This window comes from Bos mutus, chromosome 18 (genome assembly GCF_027580195.1).
Source record: "Bos mutus isolate GX-2022 chromosome 18, NWIPB_WYAK_1.1, whole genome shotgun sequence".
NCBI lineage: Eukaryota > Metazoa > Chordata > Mammalia > Artiodactyla > Bovidae > Bos > Bos mutus.
Genome location: NC_091634.1, coordinates 20694442 through 20713000, shown reverse-complemented (window position 1 = coordinate 20713000; position 18559 = coordinate 20694442). Strand labels below are relative to the sequence as shown.

The 18559-nt window shown below is 52.4% G+C and overlaps 1 protein-coding gene and 1 long non-coding RNA gene across 6 annotated transcripts in view; one reads left to right on the top strand and one right to left on the bottom strand.

Moving 5' to 3' along the window:
- The window catches only part of TSHZ3 (teashirt zinc finger homeobox 3), a 71814-nt gene extending 65383 nt beyond the window's left edge, over positions 1–6431 (bottom strand). The window contains exons 1-2 of one of the 3 annotated variants that reach the window (XM_070388020.1): positions 6298–6431; positions 3691–4402 (exon numbers count right to left, since the gene is read on the bottom strand). In XM_070388020.1, coding sequence (XP_070244121.1) covers positions 3691–3730 — 40 coding nt within the window. In that variant the 5' untranslated portion in view covers positions 3731–4402; positions 6298–6431. Of the gene's footprint in view, positions 1–3690; positions 4403–4663; positions 4865–5274; positions 5407–6297 lie in introns of those variants that run through there. The other 2 variants (XM_070388018.1, XM_070388019.1) reach the window with 2 other exon arrangements.
- LOC138991812 (uncharacterized) overlaps positions 6020–18559 on the top strand; it is a 34073-nt gene continuing 21533 nt past the window's right edge. For all 3 annotated transcript variants that reach the window (XR_011467700.1, XR_011467699.1, XR_011467701.1), the window contains exon 1: positions 6020–6176. This is a non-coding gene — a long non-coding RNA (uncharacterized lncRNA). The remainder of the gene's footprint in view (positions 6177–18559) is intronic.

The following is an 18559-nucleotide window of genomic DNA, read 5'->3' as shown; positions in this document are numbered from 1 at the left end:
TACAACTGCCTAAGAACTCCTTGGATGGTTTTTCTCTTTCACCAAATAAGACTCAAAAGGTCAATGACAAGTTGTTGTTGTTTGTTGGATTTTCTTTCTTTTTTTTTTTTGGCCAGGGGCGGGAGGAGTTTAGGCAAGGGCTTATTAAGATTTTACACTTCCTTCCAGAGAACAAATAAGAATAAAACGAGATCTGCTATTAAGTACTGCTTGAACTTCTTTTCTGCTATTTTCAAAAAACATACTTACTGAAAAACAAACATTACGCGTAGGAGAGAGACAAAATGGTCGTTTTACCTGAAGGACACTGGCCTCTGTCACCCCGCTGCTCTCTGAGCTTCTACGGGTAACGACATTTGTCCAGCACAAACGTATAGCCCTTTGAAATTACACGCCTGGAGAAAGGAAACTCCTGCCCAGGTTTCTCCTTGGCAGGTGAAGAAATTTCTCTCTTCCCTTTGAGAAAAGACACTCAGCCATGCATAATTTCTATCAAAAAGAGAAAATCCTGAAGTGCAGAAATACGTCTTTTCAGGGATTCTTGGAGCCTGCCTTGGCCTTCTGGAGAGCAGCGCTACATTTGGCCTAGATGTAAAAACTGTGCACCTGTGTGCTACGTCTGCACACTCTCCCCAGCTCTCAGCCCTTTGTGGTTGTTATTCTACCCCAGACCATTAAAAGGGCCCTAATTCCTATGACATGATTATCCAGGTACCAAAGCCCATTTGTCACCTGCAGCAGAAAATTGAGTTAATGCACAACTAAAGGCAGCCAGGACTGTGTAATATCAACTTGATTACATCAAACTAGCTGCAAACCTAATTCTGCGGGATGACACTGCGTCGAGCTTGTCATCTCCAATCATTAAAGCTGTCAGAAATCCATCAGGTTTACAGCTAATTAGGTGAACACTAATGAAGCTGGCAAAACAACTTTTCTTTTTTTATGGCTGAGCGGACCTTTCAGTTTGGAGGGGGAAAAAAATTCTTGAGTCTTCTCAAGGTTGCTGGGACTGGATTTCCAGTTACCAATCAGCAGACATCTTTCTTTTTCCCACTCTCTTTCTCTATCAGTACAAAGCAATCAATTTGTCATCACTCCCAGTATGCCACAAAAGCAGGCATGAACCTTATAACTTGCAGCTGTGAGAACTGAAAAAGGAGGAAAAAAAGAAAAGAAAAATGGGAAGTTTTTTGCCCATCCAAACAAACAAACAAACAAACTCACACAGCACACATACTGGCCTGTGTATACTTATCACCAGCCTGGATGTGGAAGGTTTTTTTTTTTTTTTTTATCCCTCCACTCTTAAATAAGTAGCCCTTCAGACATTCCCCACCCCCTCCTCCACACGTCCATTAGGCAGAGGCATTCTGATAAAGTAAATCCAAAACCAGGGTATGGGAAAGAAAAAAAGCACTCACGCTGCCAACTTCTGATTGACCATTAAGCTATTGATGAATGTGCCTGTCAGGAGAGAGACAATTAAATCAAATATGAAACAAAGTCGTTTTGACGGGTCATTTTGATAGAGCAAAACCATTCTTCCAGCTCCTATTAGTCCTGCAGTCAAGTTTTTATATAATGAACATTTCTTAACTGACCTGAGATTTCCTGGCTGGCATTTTTTAAAGGTGCAAAAAGGTTAGTGAACAGGTTGCTTTAAAAAAAAAATAAAACCAACAGCATACTTCCTCCTCCTCCTCTAATATTTTTAGCAGAAAGTTATCAAATACGAGTCTCAGATTGGCAAGGTGGAAGAGAAAGATGAAGCAACGGCGGAGAGGGCTCTAAACCAAATGTAAAGATGTGATCACATATGGTTCATTTGATTGAGGCAGAGAGATACCTTCAAATGTACATCCAAAAAGGAAAGGAAAAAAAAAATTTCAAAGACTGGAAGCAGCCCAAGACACTCCTACTGTCCAACTTTGTAAAGGAGTCCTCCAAACTTTGAGAGTTTATTTTGAGTAGATAAGCTCATTGCTTGAGCTTGGAATTTAAAGTAGAAGATGGGATGGGCAAAAAAGCACCAGCCAGAAGGTGACTTGAGAGGTGGCACCCTCCCTACAACCACGACTGTGATTTTCAAACTTTGTAAATTTGGGTAACTCTGAGGACAGAGCAAAATCGGCAACATATGCCCCAAACCAAGTCTGTTTTCTTCAACAATTTCTTTTGGACACTAACAGGTCAGTACATTTCTGGGAGAAGAAAGAACAGCGTTCTCTCTCTGTGACCCTGTGTGAGAAGACTCAAGTTCAGAGTGCAGCCAGTGTGTGAGCTCCACTGGCAATGCCCGCTGAAGCCATGGAAGTGACCACCACCATCATTCCCACTGCCACTACAGGCACTCACCGGTGGCATGGTTACAGTGCCTTCATCCCAGAAGGGCACCAGGCAAAGCCCTGACCCTGCTCCCTGTCCTCCCTTCTTCCACAAAAAGAACAGAAAAGAAAGGAAGAGAAGAAAAAAAGAAATGAACCTCCACTCAACCCTCCCCTTCAGGCAGCATCTGAACCTCTGCACATCTGAGTGTTACTCATATCAAAATACATCCCGTCCATATGTGGTCCTCTCAGCAGTCCGCCCCAAATCCCAGAAGTTGCACTGACAGGGCCCGAGTGACGTCACAGAGCTTGGCCTCACCATTTCGAGTGATTTATTGATGTTTATTGGGAATGAATAGATCAAAGGCAGCAGCATGACGGGCGATCAATCAGTCATCAAATCAAGGGTGGCAAAGGGCCAGAAACCCTTCTTCCAAGCAACATGCCCCCAACTGACATTATTGCAAAATAATGTTATGTGTGTGGGTTTTGTTTTGCTTTCAATGATGCTTTTTCCAGAAAAGAAAAAAAAAAAAAATCGGCTCAGTCTTAACAGGAGTTGACACTCCTGGAAAAAAAAAAAGAGAAAAAAAGGAGCGGGGTGGGGGGGTGGTGGGGGGCGGCGAAGAAAGTACTCAGATACGTCCCAGAACTAAGTGCCAGGAGGAAATGAGGATGGGAGAAGCAGTAGAAGGAGAAGGTGGGGGTGAGCGAAAACAAACCAGGGTAAAGAGAACGCCAGCATCTAACATCGCCTTGACAGTCATCTGACAATACCCAGACCCTGTGCGCTCTGGTTTCCACCGCTGTGCCCGGTTTGGGCCCAATAAATGAAGAATCAATCGGATTAGCAGTAAGGTGGCCAAAGGGACCCACTCGCTCACTCGTTCGCTCTCTTTCGCTCGGCAGACACCGGGCAGTCCCCCGCCGGCCGGCCGCGAGAGGACACAGAAGGTGTCCCGGGGAACTCAGGTGACCCCGCCCGCCCCCCACAGAAAGAGACAGAAGAGGGCTCCTTCCCACCCCCTCGGCGGCCAGGCGGGGAGCAGAGGAGGCAGGACTCAGCCCCGCTCAGTTCGCCGCGGGCGAGCGCGGTTCCCGAAGTGGGTGCGAGCGGGAAGGGGAGCAGGGGGGCGGCGGCAGAGCGCAGCGGGGCGTCCGGGGGGCGCCGGTCCGCGAGGCGGGCGCACGCACCAGACAGGAGAGCGGTGAGAAAGCCCGGCGCCCCGGAGTTACTCTGCGTGGCCAGAGCGAGAGGGGCAAGGAGCGGGGCAAGGAGCGGGGTCGCCGCCGGCTGGAGACGCGGGGCGAGGAGAGGAAGAGGAGGCGGAGAAGAGGAGGAAGGGGAAGCGGCTCGTACCTGCTGCGCGCCGGGGCGCCTGCTGCTTCCTCCTCGGCATGATGCTCCTCCGGCGACTGCCACTGCCGCCGCCGCCGCCGCCGCCGCCGCTGCCGGGCTGAGAGGGAGGGAGGGAGGGGCGGCGGGCCCGCGGGGGGGCGAGGCGGGCCGGCTCTCAGCCTCCCCCCCGGAGAGCGGCCGCCCGCAGGATGCTGCTGCGCCCCGGCTCTCCGCGTCCCCCCCGCTCAGCGCTCCGCCGCGATCCCCGAACGTGCGGAGGGAAGAAGGAGGGCGGGCGAGGGAGGCGCGGGGAGGGAGGAGCGCGGGGGGAGGAGGAGGCAGAGGAGGAGGAGGTGGTGAAGGAGGAGGAGGAGGAGGAGGAGGACCGCGCTGCCGGCGGAATGGGAAGTTTGACAAATCGCTCCAGAGGCCGGAGGAGGAGGGGCGGAGAGGAGCGGCAGCCCTGCCCCCCCCACCCCCCGCCCCGTCCCCAGACGAGGTGCGCGGGGTTCGGGGCCGGGGGGCGGGGAGTAGGGGGAGAAGGCGGGCAGAGGGGTGGGAGGAGGCGCACCGGAGCGGCCCCGGCCGGTGAAGCCCGGGTCCCCGCCCCCGGGCAGGAGGGTCACGGCATCGGTGGGGGCGCTCAGCCGCCGCCGCCGCCGCGGCCCGGGGCTCAGCGGTCCAGTCTTCTGCCCGCGGCGCGGCTGGAGCGGCGGCGTCGGCAACAGGCAAGCTTAAAGGAAAAGGAGATGATCGTGTCACTAGCCCGCCCGCGGGGGCGCCGCGCCCCCACTCCCGGCCCCGAGCCTGTCTAGGACCCCCGCCCAGTCCTGGGAGGGGGTGCCGCCCCTCCGCCTCCGCCCCTTGCGCGCACGCAGGGGCGCGGCGCCGGCTCGGCCGAGCCTGTCCCGGGGCACTAGCTACTCCCGCCTGCCCCTCTTCCCCACCCGGCCTCGCCCCCTGGCTATCCCCCGCTGCCACTCCCGGGCCGTACTCCTTTCCACATGCCGCGTCCAAAGCCCCCAGCTCAGACCCCGGGCCTGGGCCCGCGCACCCCGGGGATGCCAGGGCCCGCGGGCGGGCGCCGGCGCCCTCGGGGGAGGAGGCGGGCGCGGGTTGGAGCGGGTGGGGGCTGCTCTCAGACCCCGCGCGCCTCCCGAGCTCCTCCCCCGGGACCCGCCGCCGCCACTTCCCCCAATTTTTTTTTTTTTTTTCCCGGGCAAACTTTCCCGGGCCCGTCCCGGGGGTGGGCGAGGGAGGGGGTGCCTCTTAAGTTTCCTCTCCAGACTGGGAAGATCACGGTACCTCCACCCCGTCCCTCACCCCCTAGGCGCCGGACCGCGCCCCCAACCACGGGCTCTGGCAGATCTGAGGGCGGGACGGGGGCGGGGGCAGGAGCTCAGACTCTCAAGCCCATCCCCCGCTCCGGGGCGCCCCGAGAGGGGCTACCGCGCCTAGTGCCTGGCCTTCCGGCAGTATTGGGCAAAAAGAATTGATTATTGATTGGGTCATTGGGGTCGCCGAGGCTCGGGCCAGCCCGGCGGATCGTGGAGAGGAGGAGCTGGCAGGGCTGAGTTGGCAGCGGGGCAAAGAGGGCTCACTTACTGGCGGCCGCGAGGGCGCGGGTGGGCCGGAACTCAATGGGACGACCCCAGGGCAGCGGCGGCTGAGCGGGAGCCGGAGCCGGAGCGGCGCGGGCGGCGGCGCATCGATGCGCTGCGGGCTCGATTGCGTCTCCCTGGGCCAGCTCTTGGGCCGGGAATGGGGCGGCAGCGGCGGGGCTGGCTCCGGGCGCTGCCGGGCGGCGGTGGCGGGAGTGCGGGGGCGGCCGCCAGACCCACGGCCCCTTAGGCGGTGCTGCTTCTGGGCGCGCCGCTGGGGCCCTGGGAGTACCCTGTGAGCCGCGTGCGAGAGTCCGGGCGAGGGCCGAAGCCCCGCGCCCTGGGACTGACTGCCTGAGCGCTCTGGGAGCTGCAAACCCCGGCCTTCTCCCGTCTTTCCCTACCACCCCCCCCCCCTTATGTTTCTTTTTTAGTCTCTTTCCTCTCTTCTTCTGCCCCCTCTTCTCTTTATTTTTTCCTTGTGATTGTTTTTTGCAAGTTTGTTTTAAAAGTTCACAGGCATACTTTCTTTTCTTTTAGACCAGGAGACCTCGATCTCACCCTGACGGTAAGATCAAAAGTCTCCGCTCGCCCCCAGCCTGCGGGCTTGGGCTCGGTCCAGACGCCTCCCTGAATGCAGATGTGCTGCCGCCGTCCTCCGGGGCTATAAAGCCGCCTCCTGCGCCTTGGCGTGCGCAGGAGCGCACGGAGTTGCGGGATGCGGACCCTGGGCGGTTGCGGGGAGTTGGAGTCTAGCTGCGGCTGGGCCCCGGGCTGGCCTCGTGCGTGGGGCGGGCGCGTGGCGCGGAGTTGGTGCCTGCGGCCGCAGAGGCCAGAGCAACTGCCCCTCCAGGCCCGGGAGACGCGGCCGTGGGGCGTGAAACGCTTCTTGCGAAGGAGAAAACGGTGAGTTGGCAGACGCCGCCCGCGGCCTCAGGATTCTAGGATTCTGGTTGCGGCACTGATCACCACTTGCCTGAAGGAGAGTAGGCGCCGCGGGAGGTCACCTCCTGCCGCCCTGACTCACCTTCCACACGCCGAGCGCCCGCTTGGGTCCACGGGTTGTAGCGAGTGCACAGCACTGAGCACCGTGCACGGAAGGCTGAGACTTTCGCCCTGGCTCGTGCTCCCCCTCCTCCTCTCCTTCCCGGCGCAGCTTTCCAAATCTCAGTTCCCTCCGCCCTCTCCCCCTGTCGGCCGTGGCCTGAGCTCCGGTCTCAGCGTAGCCCGCAGCCACCGCCCGATCGCTGCCTCGCCCTCCCCCGCTCAGGCACTGCGCGCAGTGCGATCCGCCCCAACATCTGTCCGTCCAACCATTGGCGCATCCATCAGTGTCAATGAGCTGCACATCGCCGCGACAGCCCGTCACGCACAACACGGGCTATGCGGGGTGCATATTGCGACCGCGCTACTTTGCCGGGGCACGAAAACAAGGTTCCGGTCCGGCTTGGCACAGCTTGGAACCCTGATCTCTACGGGGATCTTTTAGCTACACCTACCCAGTTTAATATCGGGATCTCTAAACATGATTAGTTTTGCAGGCCATTCTAGGGATGGGACAGGTGCAGGGGAACAGTGTCAACCAAGCCCTTGCATTCTGCCAAGTTCTCTGCCCCTTTTCTGTGGACTGGGTGTGGCATAGGAAAGAAGGGAGGTAGGTTTCCCAAATCCGCAGCAAGCACGATATAGACCTGGAAGCTACCTCAACTCCGTGGCTTAAATCTTCAGCTTGGCCGAGTCCAAGGGTGTCGTGGTCGCCAGGCAGGTGTTAGCCAAAAGGTCTCAATCTACAAGTTTGCCAGGCCCCGCCTGGCTGCTTGGTACCATGGCCTGACAGTGAGGAGACAAGAAGGGAAGAAAGAGGAGGGATCCATGGGTTCTCATGGATTCGAGTGAGAACTATGAGCTCGATTTAGGGAGAAATAGTTTCTGGGTGGCAGTATGTCTGTAATTCACATGTTATTTACAGAGGGAGAGAGAACGGGGTCATAAGTTGGAGAAGCCAGTGCTTTGCAGGGAGTTGCCGACCATTCCCCAAGAGTGCTGACCCCGGACGGTGGTGGCCTGCTCCCCTGCTTCTGCTTCTTGCTTTTCCCTATCGTCCCCTAACCCAAGATCCAGAAGACAGACACCTTCACATATGTCCCTGATCATAGGATCAATCTGGCCGGGCCAGGGGCCTTTCATGTCCTCCCAAGAACTTAAGAGGAAGAGTGTACGTAGAACCTCCTCCTGGGACATCTGTGGGGCGGCTGTCCCTGGCACTTCCCCTGATATATTTGTGTTATTACTACTGAAAATATATCTGTCCGGTGCCTGGTGAGTTCGGTCCCTCCGAGTCGACTACACACGCGGGTCAAACCTGCGCGTCTCATGGTTCCGCGATTCCCGAGTTCGGAGGGATACAGAAACCGGTTTCAGGCATGCTCCCAGGCCTGCGCGGTTCAGGAGGAGGCCAGAGACCGCTGAGGCGGCGCTAGCTGGGGCTCCTTCCTTGGGAAGGACGGTCCGCGCTCTAGGGTGCCGGCTTCGCGCACCGCATCCAGCAGCTGAATCATTTCCACGCTAGACTAGAGGGCGGAAAAGCCCGCGCCTGGCAGAGGACCTAGAATTCTGTAGAAGGCACACTGTGCAGAAATCTTTGTACCCTACTCTGAAGAGTTGCAGAGACCTTTCCTTTGAAAAGCCACAATACGGTTCTGCCCTGCAGAAGCACCTGGTAACTACTTAGCCGCGTGAGTCACGCAAAAAGTGGCCCCCTCTGGGAAGTGCCGTGTTTCTGAGAATAATTTTTTACACCCCTAAAAATAAAAGGAGAAGGGGGCTGAGGGACAGTGGGGAGATACCAAAATGTCCGGTGGCAACCGCCTGTAGGGGAAACTGGCGGCTCCCATTGCGATCAGCTGGACCACCCTGTTAAGAGCCCCCCAAATTCCCAGGGGCCATGAAGACAACTCCTGACTCCCAAGATTGCTCCTCGGGCGCAATGCAACCCCGCTCCTCCTCTGCGGCGGGATTCGGAGCCCTGTTCACTTCAAATGGTCCCAACAGCCTTTCCTTCAGGTCAAAGGGTTAGAAGCCCGACTCCAGCTCCCGGAACTCACGGACCCCAGGCGGCAGTGCCGGGCCTACCTGAGCGGGTCTCTCCCATCCCGGGAGCGCTTTTGTCCTTGGCTAACCCGAGCCTAGCCGGGAGAAGTCGGAAAGGGGAGAAGTACGCAGGCGTGTGATTCGAAACAAGTGTGCGGTGGAGGGGCGAGGATCCTGACCGCGGCGGGCGGCGCGAGGAGTCAGGAAGTTCGCGCTGGGGAAGGAGCAGGCGGGCCACCGCCTGGAGGCAGCCGAGGTTGTCTTCAAGGTGCGGTTGAGTGCTGAGTGACAGCCCGCCGGTCCCAAACCAGGCTGAATTAAGTGTGTCCCCATTTGGGATGGCCAGAAGGAAAAAGACCTCCGCAAAGAAGGCATCCTTGCAGCTGGCTATCCAGGCCGGGTAGCCAGGGCGGGCTTGGGACCCAGGGGTCTAAACATAGACCTTAGAGAAGGGTTGTCTGGAGGAGGCGCGGGCAGCCCGCAGGGACAACGCCCTCTGGGAGACTACACCCCATGTCAAGGTGTGAGGGCATCTGGCCCGCCGGTGGGCCCTTGGGGAGCCCAGTGCCTGCGGGACGAGGCGGCAGCGAGGGCTCTCCAGCCGTCGCCCGCCTGGAACGTCGGCGCTCTGATTTGGACCCTTTGACATTCCTTGTCACCACAACCTGGGCTAGGCAGGAGGAGATACCCTGGGTGCTGAGAGGCGGACTGCCACCACCTGCATACCTCAGCCAGGGATTGGGCCCAGGACCTCAGCCCCTGTCGTGGCGGGAAGAATTCGGACCCTGGGGCCAGGCCCTAGCCAGGCGGTAAATTGTTTGCTAAAAGTGCATTTATACAGCAGCGAAGTTTGTTTCTCTTTTTCCGGTAGCTTTGTTTTAACGAACCAGATGTTTTGTCTGTAAATTCTCCCAAGAACTTTTACAGTTTTGACGTGAAATAAACCTTGGAAAATCGGAGCGGTATATTAATGCCACTTCTGTGGGGCCTCGGGGGAGCTACTTCAGGCTCCCAGGGATGGGAGCTGGGGGCGGGGCAAGGCACTCCTGGAAGAAAAGTAGGAGACTTCTCTTGGCCCAAGAATTGGTGCTGAGAATGTGAATCTCCCCAGTCCCCGCCATCCCACTCCCCAAACACTTGGGTACACAGGCTATCAACCCTTCCTCCCCAGAGCGGGCTTCCTACTTGGTAAATTTCTGTGTTTCCAACACAGAGGTCTGGCCCAACTTTGCAACTCTGCTCTCTGCAGGTCTGGCAATCCCACCAGGACCACCCGACTCAAAGGCAAAAAGCACCTTTGATCTTCCCTGGCCAGCTTTGAGATCCGCTCTCTGCTGGGGCGGGGCAGAGCAAGGCTGCCCGGGGCCATCCCTGAACTGGGCATGACTGGGACTTCCTGAACTTTGGATGGAAGCTGACCCAGTCATGCCCCCTAGAAAGCTAGAGCCAGCATGTCCCCTCCTTGATGTCTCATTTCCCCCTCCCTCCCCCCACCCGCCCCCAGACTTGGGATTTCCAGGCAATTATAAGCATCTTTAAAAATAAAAATTAAAAGCTATGTACCTAACAGGGAGGGAGGGAACGCCGTTATTGGAAGGGAATCGGGTATGCCTACAGACCCATCTCCTAGCTGGGTGATTGGTAGGGACTACTTTCTGGGGTTTCCCAAGACCTGCTGGGGATTTTCCGTCCCTAACACCCTGGGGCTCTCCTCTGCTCTCAGTACCGGATTTTCAGACTTGGGGAGCACAGTTTAGACTTCGCTCCCCTTTTCACATAATTATCTTTCAAACCTAATCCTTTACCGAACTTTTCAAAAAAACTTTTTTTAGGAGATCTAATATTAAAAAAAGTAGAAAGTCTTCGTGTTTCTGTCTAAGACAGATATACATTAAGACCAGCTTGGAGGACACAATTACTGGCAAAATGCCCTTTGATCAAATCCCTTGCGTTGACCTGAGTTGCTCGGGGAATTCCAGAATTACTCGCTACAGCGAGGCGTGTTTTTTCCCACTCTGGGTGAAGTGGATTTTTATAAACCATTTAGGCAAAGCTTAAGGAAAAAAAAACTCTACACTCAACGCAGTAGCAGCCACTGTGGGGCTCGCCCCTGGCTGGAAGCAAGCAGCTCTTTGCTAGCTGAAAAGCAGAGGTGCCCAGCTCTTCTCTCGCGGATGCAAACAAGTTCCGCGGACAGAATCCTGCTTGTGAATCACCGCGAGGCTGAGCTCAGGCTCGTCCAATGCAAGAACCCGGGAGAGGAGGAGGTCTCAGAAATCAAGCCACCAGGTCTTCTCAAACCAGACAGCCCAGCGTTGCAAGCCTGGTGACCTCATTAACTAGCCGGGGAATTTGCGAAACGTGGAGGAATTTCGTTTTCTCTTTCTCTTCTTTAATAGCTCTTCTTTTCTATCTTATATATTATGGTTTTTGTGTTTGTCGCTGAATTTCCAAACGGGGAAAATCGAGACCGGGCGCAATTCTCAGTAGGGCAGGTACAAGAGAGGGATACTGGGCAGGGACCTCGTTCCTGTCATTTTTATTTCTTGAAACTTGGGTGCATAGCACTTGTGTTTCTAGAATAGCAAACCCAGAATTCTTCGGGACAGGGCGGCCAGCAGGTTGAGTTTCTTTGTATGCGGATAGTCTCTTTTTTTCGGCAGCTTTGATAACTCCAAGAATTTCCTCTTTCACAGAGCAGCTCTGAATTCTCCCTTCCCTCTTCATCTTTCTGCCACTTTTCTTTCCCAAATCTTCCTCCTCTTTCTTCCTGTTGCTCTCTGGTTCCTTGTTGTTTGTCTGCTATCAGTTGTGTCTGGACCCCATAAGAATTTGCCAAGATTATTTATTTCAAGTCTACCAAGTGTTCATCCCAAAGAGGTCTAGTCCTCCTCGCTGTGACACGGCAGAAGCGGTCACCCAGTGCACAGATTGAGAGGGAACAAAGTAGTTTGTAGCTGCTGCAGGTTTTTTTAGGACGGGCAGGGGAGTGGGGGGGAGGGTGGGCGGTCAGCAATAGGTTGATACTTGGTTTAAAACAAAAGAACATGTTAAGAAGTTTCAAAGCTGCCAATAAAAACCTTTAAGTGGCTTGTGATTCAGTGCCTCGAGTTGCGGCGATGGCATTGGTAAATGACTCTAATGCCCAAAGAAAAATATTACAAATGCAGCTGTCTCGGCCACCAATCGGGCGCCGCTCTCCTGCGCGGGCAGTGGCTCCTCTCTGGCGCGAGGGCACCCATATTTGCATGATAAATTGACCAGACTGGCTGCAGCCAATGAAATATTCAAATTAGGCCAGGGGTTAGGGGTGGAGTCCCTGGGGCGCCCTCTTTGAGCCCGAGGCTGCAGCTGGCGGTACCACCTCTCCAACAGCGCCCTCTAGAGGCAGGCCGGGGGGCAGCCCCACCCACCCCAGGAATGAGAGAGGGGAGAGGCAGTGGGCCGGAGTGCTCTTATCACCTGGAAGACTAGGTCTCTGCACTCTTCGCTTGCAGTTGGATAGCAGAGGCAGGTGGTGACGCCAAAGAGGGGTTTAAGAAAAGCTCTAGCGCCTTCACTCCAACTCCCTTCTGTAGGTTCCGGTAACAAATCTAGCGTTTTCGTGAAACGTGTGTTCCATTGGGATTAACTTCAAGATAAGACACTTGCCCATCCCGGATCTTGACCACCCTCTTCAAAGCCCTCCAATATTGAAATTCTGAAGCAGACAAATCCAACTTGCACTGAGCAGAGGACTGTATGCCCATGCAGGTCAGGCCCACTGGAAGCTGGGACTGGGAGTTGGGGTGCTGCCGGAGCCTGGCCCCCGGGAAAGCCTGAGCAGGCTGTTCAGGTGGGTGTGCTGACAACTGGCGTCAGCTACAGGACTCCTCCCCTGGAAAAGCACATCCTGAAGGAAGCGCCCAACCCCCTAGGCAGGAGCTCCTGTCAATGTGCAAAGGCATGCAAGGAGGGACCTGTCTATAGCATCCTTCAGGAAGAATGTGGAAATAAGGGAGTGTGCCAGGGTCAGAAGGGACTGACCCAGCCCTGATACTGACCTTTGGTCTCTAAGGAACGAGGAGAATCTGCAGGCCTTCTGACCTGGTTCTGCCTGTGGCTCAGGACTCAGTGGAGACCTTTGCCTGGGACGCTGGATTCGCTTCCATCAGGGACCAGCAGATAGTTCTTTCTGCTCAGCATCTCTTCTTTCCCACCACCTCCCATGGCCCATCATTCCAAGTACCCCGGGGCCCACCATGCCCCTGCAGGCCTATACACACACTTTTAATTGATGTATAATTGATTTACTGTGCTGTGCTTAGTCGCTCAGTCATGTCTGACTCTGTGCGACCCCATGGACTGTAACCCGCCAGGCTCCTCTGTCTATGGAATTCTCCAGGCAAGAATACTGAAATGGGTTGCCATGCCCTCCTCCAGGGGATCTTCCCCAACCCAGAGATCGAACCCAGGTCTCCTGTATTGCGGGAGGATCCTTTACCATCTGAGCCAGCAGGGAAGCCCTACAATGTATTACTGATTTCTGCTGTACAGCAAAGTGACTAAGTTATACGCATATATGCATTCTTTTTTTAAAAAATATTTTTTCCATTATGATTTATCCCAGGAGATTGGATATAGTTCCCTGTGCTATGAAGTAGGAATTGGTTTATCCATTCTAAATGCAATAGTTTGCTATACTAACCCCAAACTCCTAGTCCATCCCTCCCTCCACCCCTTTTCCCTTGGCAACCGCCTGTCTGCTCTTCTGCACGTCTGTGAGTCTGTTTCTGTTTTGTATATTTTTAAAGTACAGAGTTTTTAAAAGTGCAATTGTCTTTCTCTGCTGTGGAGTGGTGAGCATGTTGCTCTTTCTCCATCTCTGCAGGAATTAGAATTGGGGCCCAGCTACAGACTGCCCTGGGGAGTGCTTGATCTCCACCCCGCTCCCTGCCAAGGGGTCTGCAGGTGGTAGTCAGGCTGCAGGCGAGTGTGAGTTCCAACAAGAAGGGCCCTCCAGGCCCTGCTTTGCAGCCACACTCAGCTCAAGTCAGTCATCTGCAGCCATCCTCCCCGGCCTCATTCACCAGAGAGGGGGCACCCTGGTCAGGGGGTGCTCTCAGAACCTGGACCCAGGCTGGCTAACTGTTTGTAAATACACACAGGAAAAAAAAACTGTAGGTGCTGAATACAAATTTGACAGAGAGTGAATTGTGACATCACCTGAGAGATATTATCAATACCTTTAAAATCTGTAGACCCAATGTGGGGGGGGTAAATTCATAAGAAGTCTTTCACATCATTTAAGGCGCTTAGGAGTGTTTTGGCTGCTGAGAGGGGCTCTGGCTCTGGGTTTGCTGGGAATACTGGTGGGCAGTAGGGGGTGAACGGGTAAGTTCAGGTACCAAAGGGCCTCCCTGCTTTTCGAGAGAATTTGCAGTTCCTACTGACTTGAATGTCTGGGGTTAGGGTTCCCACTAGGAAGGCCTGCCGGTCACAGAAGCAGCAAGGTCTTTGTAGTTCCCCTGACTCTGTGTCATGTGGCAGGGAAGCCTCCCTTCAACCTCCCAGCAGCCCACAATCCCTCCTTCCTGCTCCTCAGGCCTCACCTGTCGGCCAGGAAAAATGAGACTTGAAAATGGGCCAGAGTCATCCTCCAAGAGGGAAATTTGTCAAGGAGTCATGCCCGTCTCAAATGTCCAGAAATGCCAGCTGCTCGTTCTCTGAAGGACGATTCTATCTGGGGCATGTCAGGAGTCTAGAAGGTAGACAGCGAAGGTGAGAAAGTAAGAGGGCTGACTCTCCAGCCCAGGATGCATGACAGCATGCAGGGAAAGTAGGATCAGCAGCGCAGAAGGCCCAAGTGCATGGCCGGCTGCACATGTGCACACGCCAGATGAGTGCAAGCTCTGCCCATGTGAGGCAGCGCCTGGGCTGGTGGCCCCTAACTCACCAAGTGACCTCGAGTGGATTGCCCCCCGTTGTGAGCCTCACTTCCTTCATCTCCTTCTTCAGCCCTGAGTAGAAAATCAGGGAAGAAAAATTTCATCCAAGTCAGAGAAGTCCTTCGAAGCTTTTACTTCTTTGCACTGTATCCCGGGAGCTTTCAGGGCTAGACCAGGGTTTGAAAGAGGCATGGTGTTACCAGCTGTCTGCCCGTGGGCGAGTCACAGCAGAGCCCACTTCCCAGGTAGAGTCAGGCTTCCCTGGGATGATGGATTTATGTTGATGCTTTGGTGAAAAACTTGGCATACAGTGGTTGTCCAGTGATGCTGACCCCTCCTGCAGCCCTGTGAGAAGGGCAGCCACCGGGTCAGACTTCTTGAAGACAAAAGCTTATAAAACAGGATGAGGTTGGATGCCCCAGAGGATACTGCAAGCAGGTGCTGTGAGTGGGACAAGGAGAAAGAAGGCGGGAGGTGCGGAAGGCAGGGCAGGGCACAGGCCTCCTAACTTCCTGGGAAGAGTGGGCATATGCAGGGCGAGTAAGGTGGATTCTCCAGGCCTTTCTGGGAGCTAATTAAAGGAATGAGTTTAGTGAGGAGCCTCACTGATATTTCTATTTTCCCTGTTAGTAGTGACTGGAATTTGTACCATCCAGGTCAGATGGAAAATAGAAGCCTGGAAAATCTGACACTCTCATTGATTTGCTCACCTTGCCATCGCTACTTGAGAGAGGAAGCACTGTGACTGCAAAATTGCAATTAGGAGCCAGCCTGTTAAGGGTTCCTCACATGAGCTCCCGTGCTGTGTAGCTCCCAGGCCTACCTTGTCTCCTTTCCTGAGGAGGTAGATTCATTCATAGTTCTGAATGAAGCAGGGAATGCAAACGTGTCACACCTCCTCATGGTAAGGCTCACATGCTGTCTGGCACTTTGCTCTCATTTTGGTCAGGTCTTTGAAAAGATGGCAATTTCCCCAATGTTTTAAAAGTATTAGCTTCCTTTCAAACATTCTTTAACCTTTAATGTTTTGTAAGTTGATGAAAAGGTCATTTGGTTCTGAGGATGCTGCTGTTTCATAATTGTTCAGCCATCAGGGTGAATTCCATCCAAATCTTGAGTTCTTTAACGGGGCTCAGTCCACTACCACCACCACCACCACACGCACGAACACACACACACACACACACGCGCACACACACACACACACTCTCTAGATTCTACCTTTCATTATTCATCTGTGTAAGTATATGTGTGTATGTCTATATATTTGCATCTGTGTACACACATATGCTTCTAGAGACTTGAATTTAGACATGCTCACAGAGTGACTTCTTTGCAGGAAAATATCTATAAAACTTACTTTTTTTGAATGATATGATTTGCTAAAGATTGGATGATAACCGTTTCTTATGCACTGCCCATTTTCCTGATTTTTTAAAAAAAGAGTCTAGTCAATTTCTAATTTAACGTTTCATTGTTGTGCCTACAATAAATGTGTCCAGAAGCCTAGGAGACCTAAGATGTTTTCTTTCTGTCTCCTTGCATAGTGACACGGATTCTCATAGCTGTTCCCTGCTGCTTTTACCTTTCTAAACTGAAAGAGTCCTGGAAACAGATGTCTGGGCTTGTTAGATTTATATTTAAAATAAAGTTAATAGGCTCAAATAAAAGCATGGAAGAATTGTATACAACGGAACTTTGTGAAGTAAATGCCTGGACCAGCACTATACAGCTTACTCAAGAGCCATTGGGTGTGGTCTCCTGTGTTTCTGGCCCTGATGATTGAAATTTTAAGATGAAAGATCTCCAGGCAAATACAGATAGCTGCGTCTTTGTCGATCGTGTAAGGAACAGATCTGGTCTGAACTGCAGTGAATCAGAAAGAGCACGCTGTCAGATTAACACATTAGACTTAAAAGACAGAATTGATACTTTTCAAAGGTTTCAACTTTTACTTGAAAGCAAACACTTCTGAAAAGCCCTTGGCTGGAATAAATTGATTGAAAGAAAGCAAAACTTGTGACCATCCGGATAGTCTCTCTCTGGGACCACCTCTCTAGAATTCTCTCAAATTTAGCCCATATTCCAGGCTCCAGACTGGTTCTTGGCACCTCTCTGGTCTGTGATTATTTTTTTGACTTCTTATGTTTCTCTGTGTGAGATACATTAAAAACGTAGAAAAAGGTGTAAATCATATGTGGCTTAGATAATAATTAGAAGACCAGCACTTGTATAACCACCATACTCAATCACCAGAAATGATCCCCCTACCCCCTGATTATCATCACCTTTCCTAGAGGCCACCACCCTCTCTACTTTGTAGTCATTGCTTTATTACCTTGCTTGGTAGTTTTAACACTTCGGTACAAATACCCCTGTGCCTGTATTTAAACTTTGCATAAAGAAAATCGTAATGAATGAATCATTTCATGTCTTATTTTTTTCACCTGGAGACTTGACCATGTGAATGTGTGCAGTTGGTCTTTTTTAAAGCTGTGGATCATGAATATATTGCAGTATAGTAGGTTTTTCTTTTTTTCCAGTTTTTTTGGCTATTATGAAAAATGCTGCTGTGAACATGCTTATTCATGTGTTACGCACATGTGGGAGAGCTTGTCTGTTACACATATATGTAGGGGCAGGATCGCTAAGTCATAGGGTATGTGAATCTACAATTCCCAACTGTTTTCCAAAGTAGTTATGCCAATTTTCACTCCCACAAGCAGTGTTTTTACATGTCCCCATTGTTCTACATCCTTGTCAACATGTGATATTTCAAGCTTTTCTTCCCCTTCTTTTTAATATTTTCTAATCTAGTGGTTGCTGTTGCTATCTCTCTGTGTTTAATATGCATTTCCATGAATGCTAATGGGGTTGAGTGCCTTTCCAGATGTTTATGGTCACTTGGATTTCCCTATTCATGAGGTTCCTGTCCAAGTCCTTTTCCCATTTTTTTTTTTTGCATATGTTTTCTGTTGTTTCGCAGAGGTTCTCTATTGCCCAGTTTGCTGCAAGTTGCTTTGCAACTGTGGATCAGAACAGAAGTGTTTCAATGAGCTGATGATTGTATTTCCTAGGAAGTTTCAGTCTGCAAGTAATAGCACCCCCTGCCTATACTGGCTTAAGGAAATTGTCTAGTGGTAAATCCTGGCTCAATTATACAAACAGGAACCTAGTTTTCTCTCCCCTCTCTTAACTCTGTGTTCTCAGCATCATCTCATCCTCAAGGTATTTTGTTTGACTTCAAGAGTGGTCACAAGTGGTAATTAAATCTGCTTGCCTCTTTGTCCGCATCCAATAGGAAAGATAATTAAAAAAAAAAAAAACTTTGTCACTGGCCCGTGTAATCTACATCCTTCCCTTCAGTTTTCAGAGGCCACTTTGGACAGTAACCATCCCCAGGGAACACCATACCTTGATAGACTTAATCCCTTATAGGATAAAATGAATGAGGGGGGGCAACCTCAAGCAGCCACACATTCACTGCCAAGCCTGCCGGGGTTTTAAATTTTTGTTTTCGAATTTACATAGAGTAAATTCTCTCATTTAGTGTATAGTTCTCTGAGTTTCGACAGATTCATGGAGTTAGATAACCACCACCACAATCAAAATTTGGAGAAGTCCCATCGCTCCAAACAGGCTTCCCAGGTGGCACTGGTGGTAAAGAACCCACCTGCCAATGCAGGAGATGTAAGAAACGTGGGTTCAGTCCCTGGGTGAGGAAGATCCCAGGAGGTGGGGCAGCCCTCTCAGGTATTCTTGCCCAGAGAATCTCATGGACAGAGAAGCCTGGCGGGCTGCAGTCCATGGGGTCGCACAGAGTAGGTACGACTGGAGAGACTTGGCACACAGGCACATCACCCCAGACTCTCCTTTGTGCTGCTCTTTCATAGTCAAAGTATCCTCCTACCCCTCATTGCCACTGCCCGTGCCAGGAACCACTGGTCTGTCCTTCACCCCACCCTTTTGCCTTCTCCAAGATGTACTAAATGGGGTTATACAGTAGGTTACCTTTGGGGTTTGGCTTCTTTCACTCTGCGTTTGAGATTTATCCATGTTGTTGAGTTTTTCAACAGCTGGTGTAAATGGATCACAGTTTGCTTATTCACGCATCTGTTGAAGGACAATTAATTAGGTTGTCCCCAGTTTAGGGTGACTGTGAATAAAGCTCCTATACTTGGACATACAGGTTTTGTATGAACATAAGTCTTCATTTCTCTTGCATCCCAGTGCTTAGGAGTGGGATTTCTGGGTTTTATGGTAAGAGTCCCA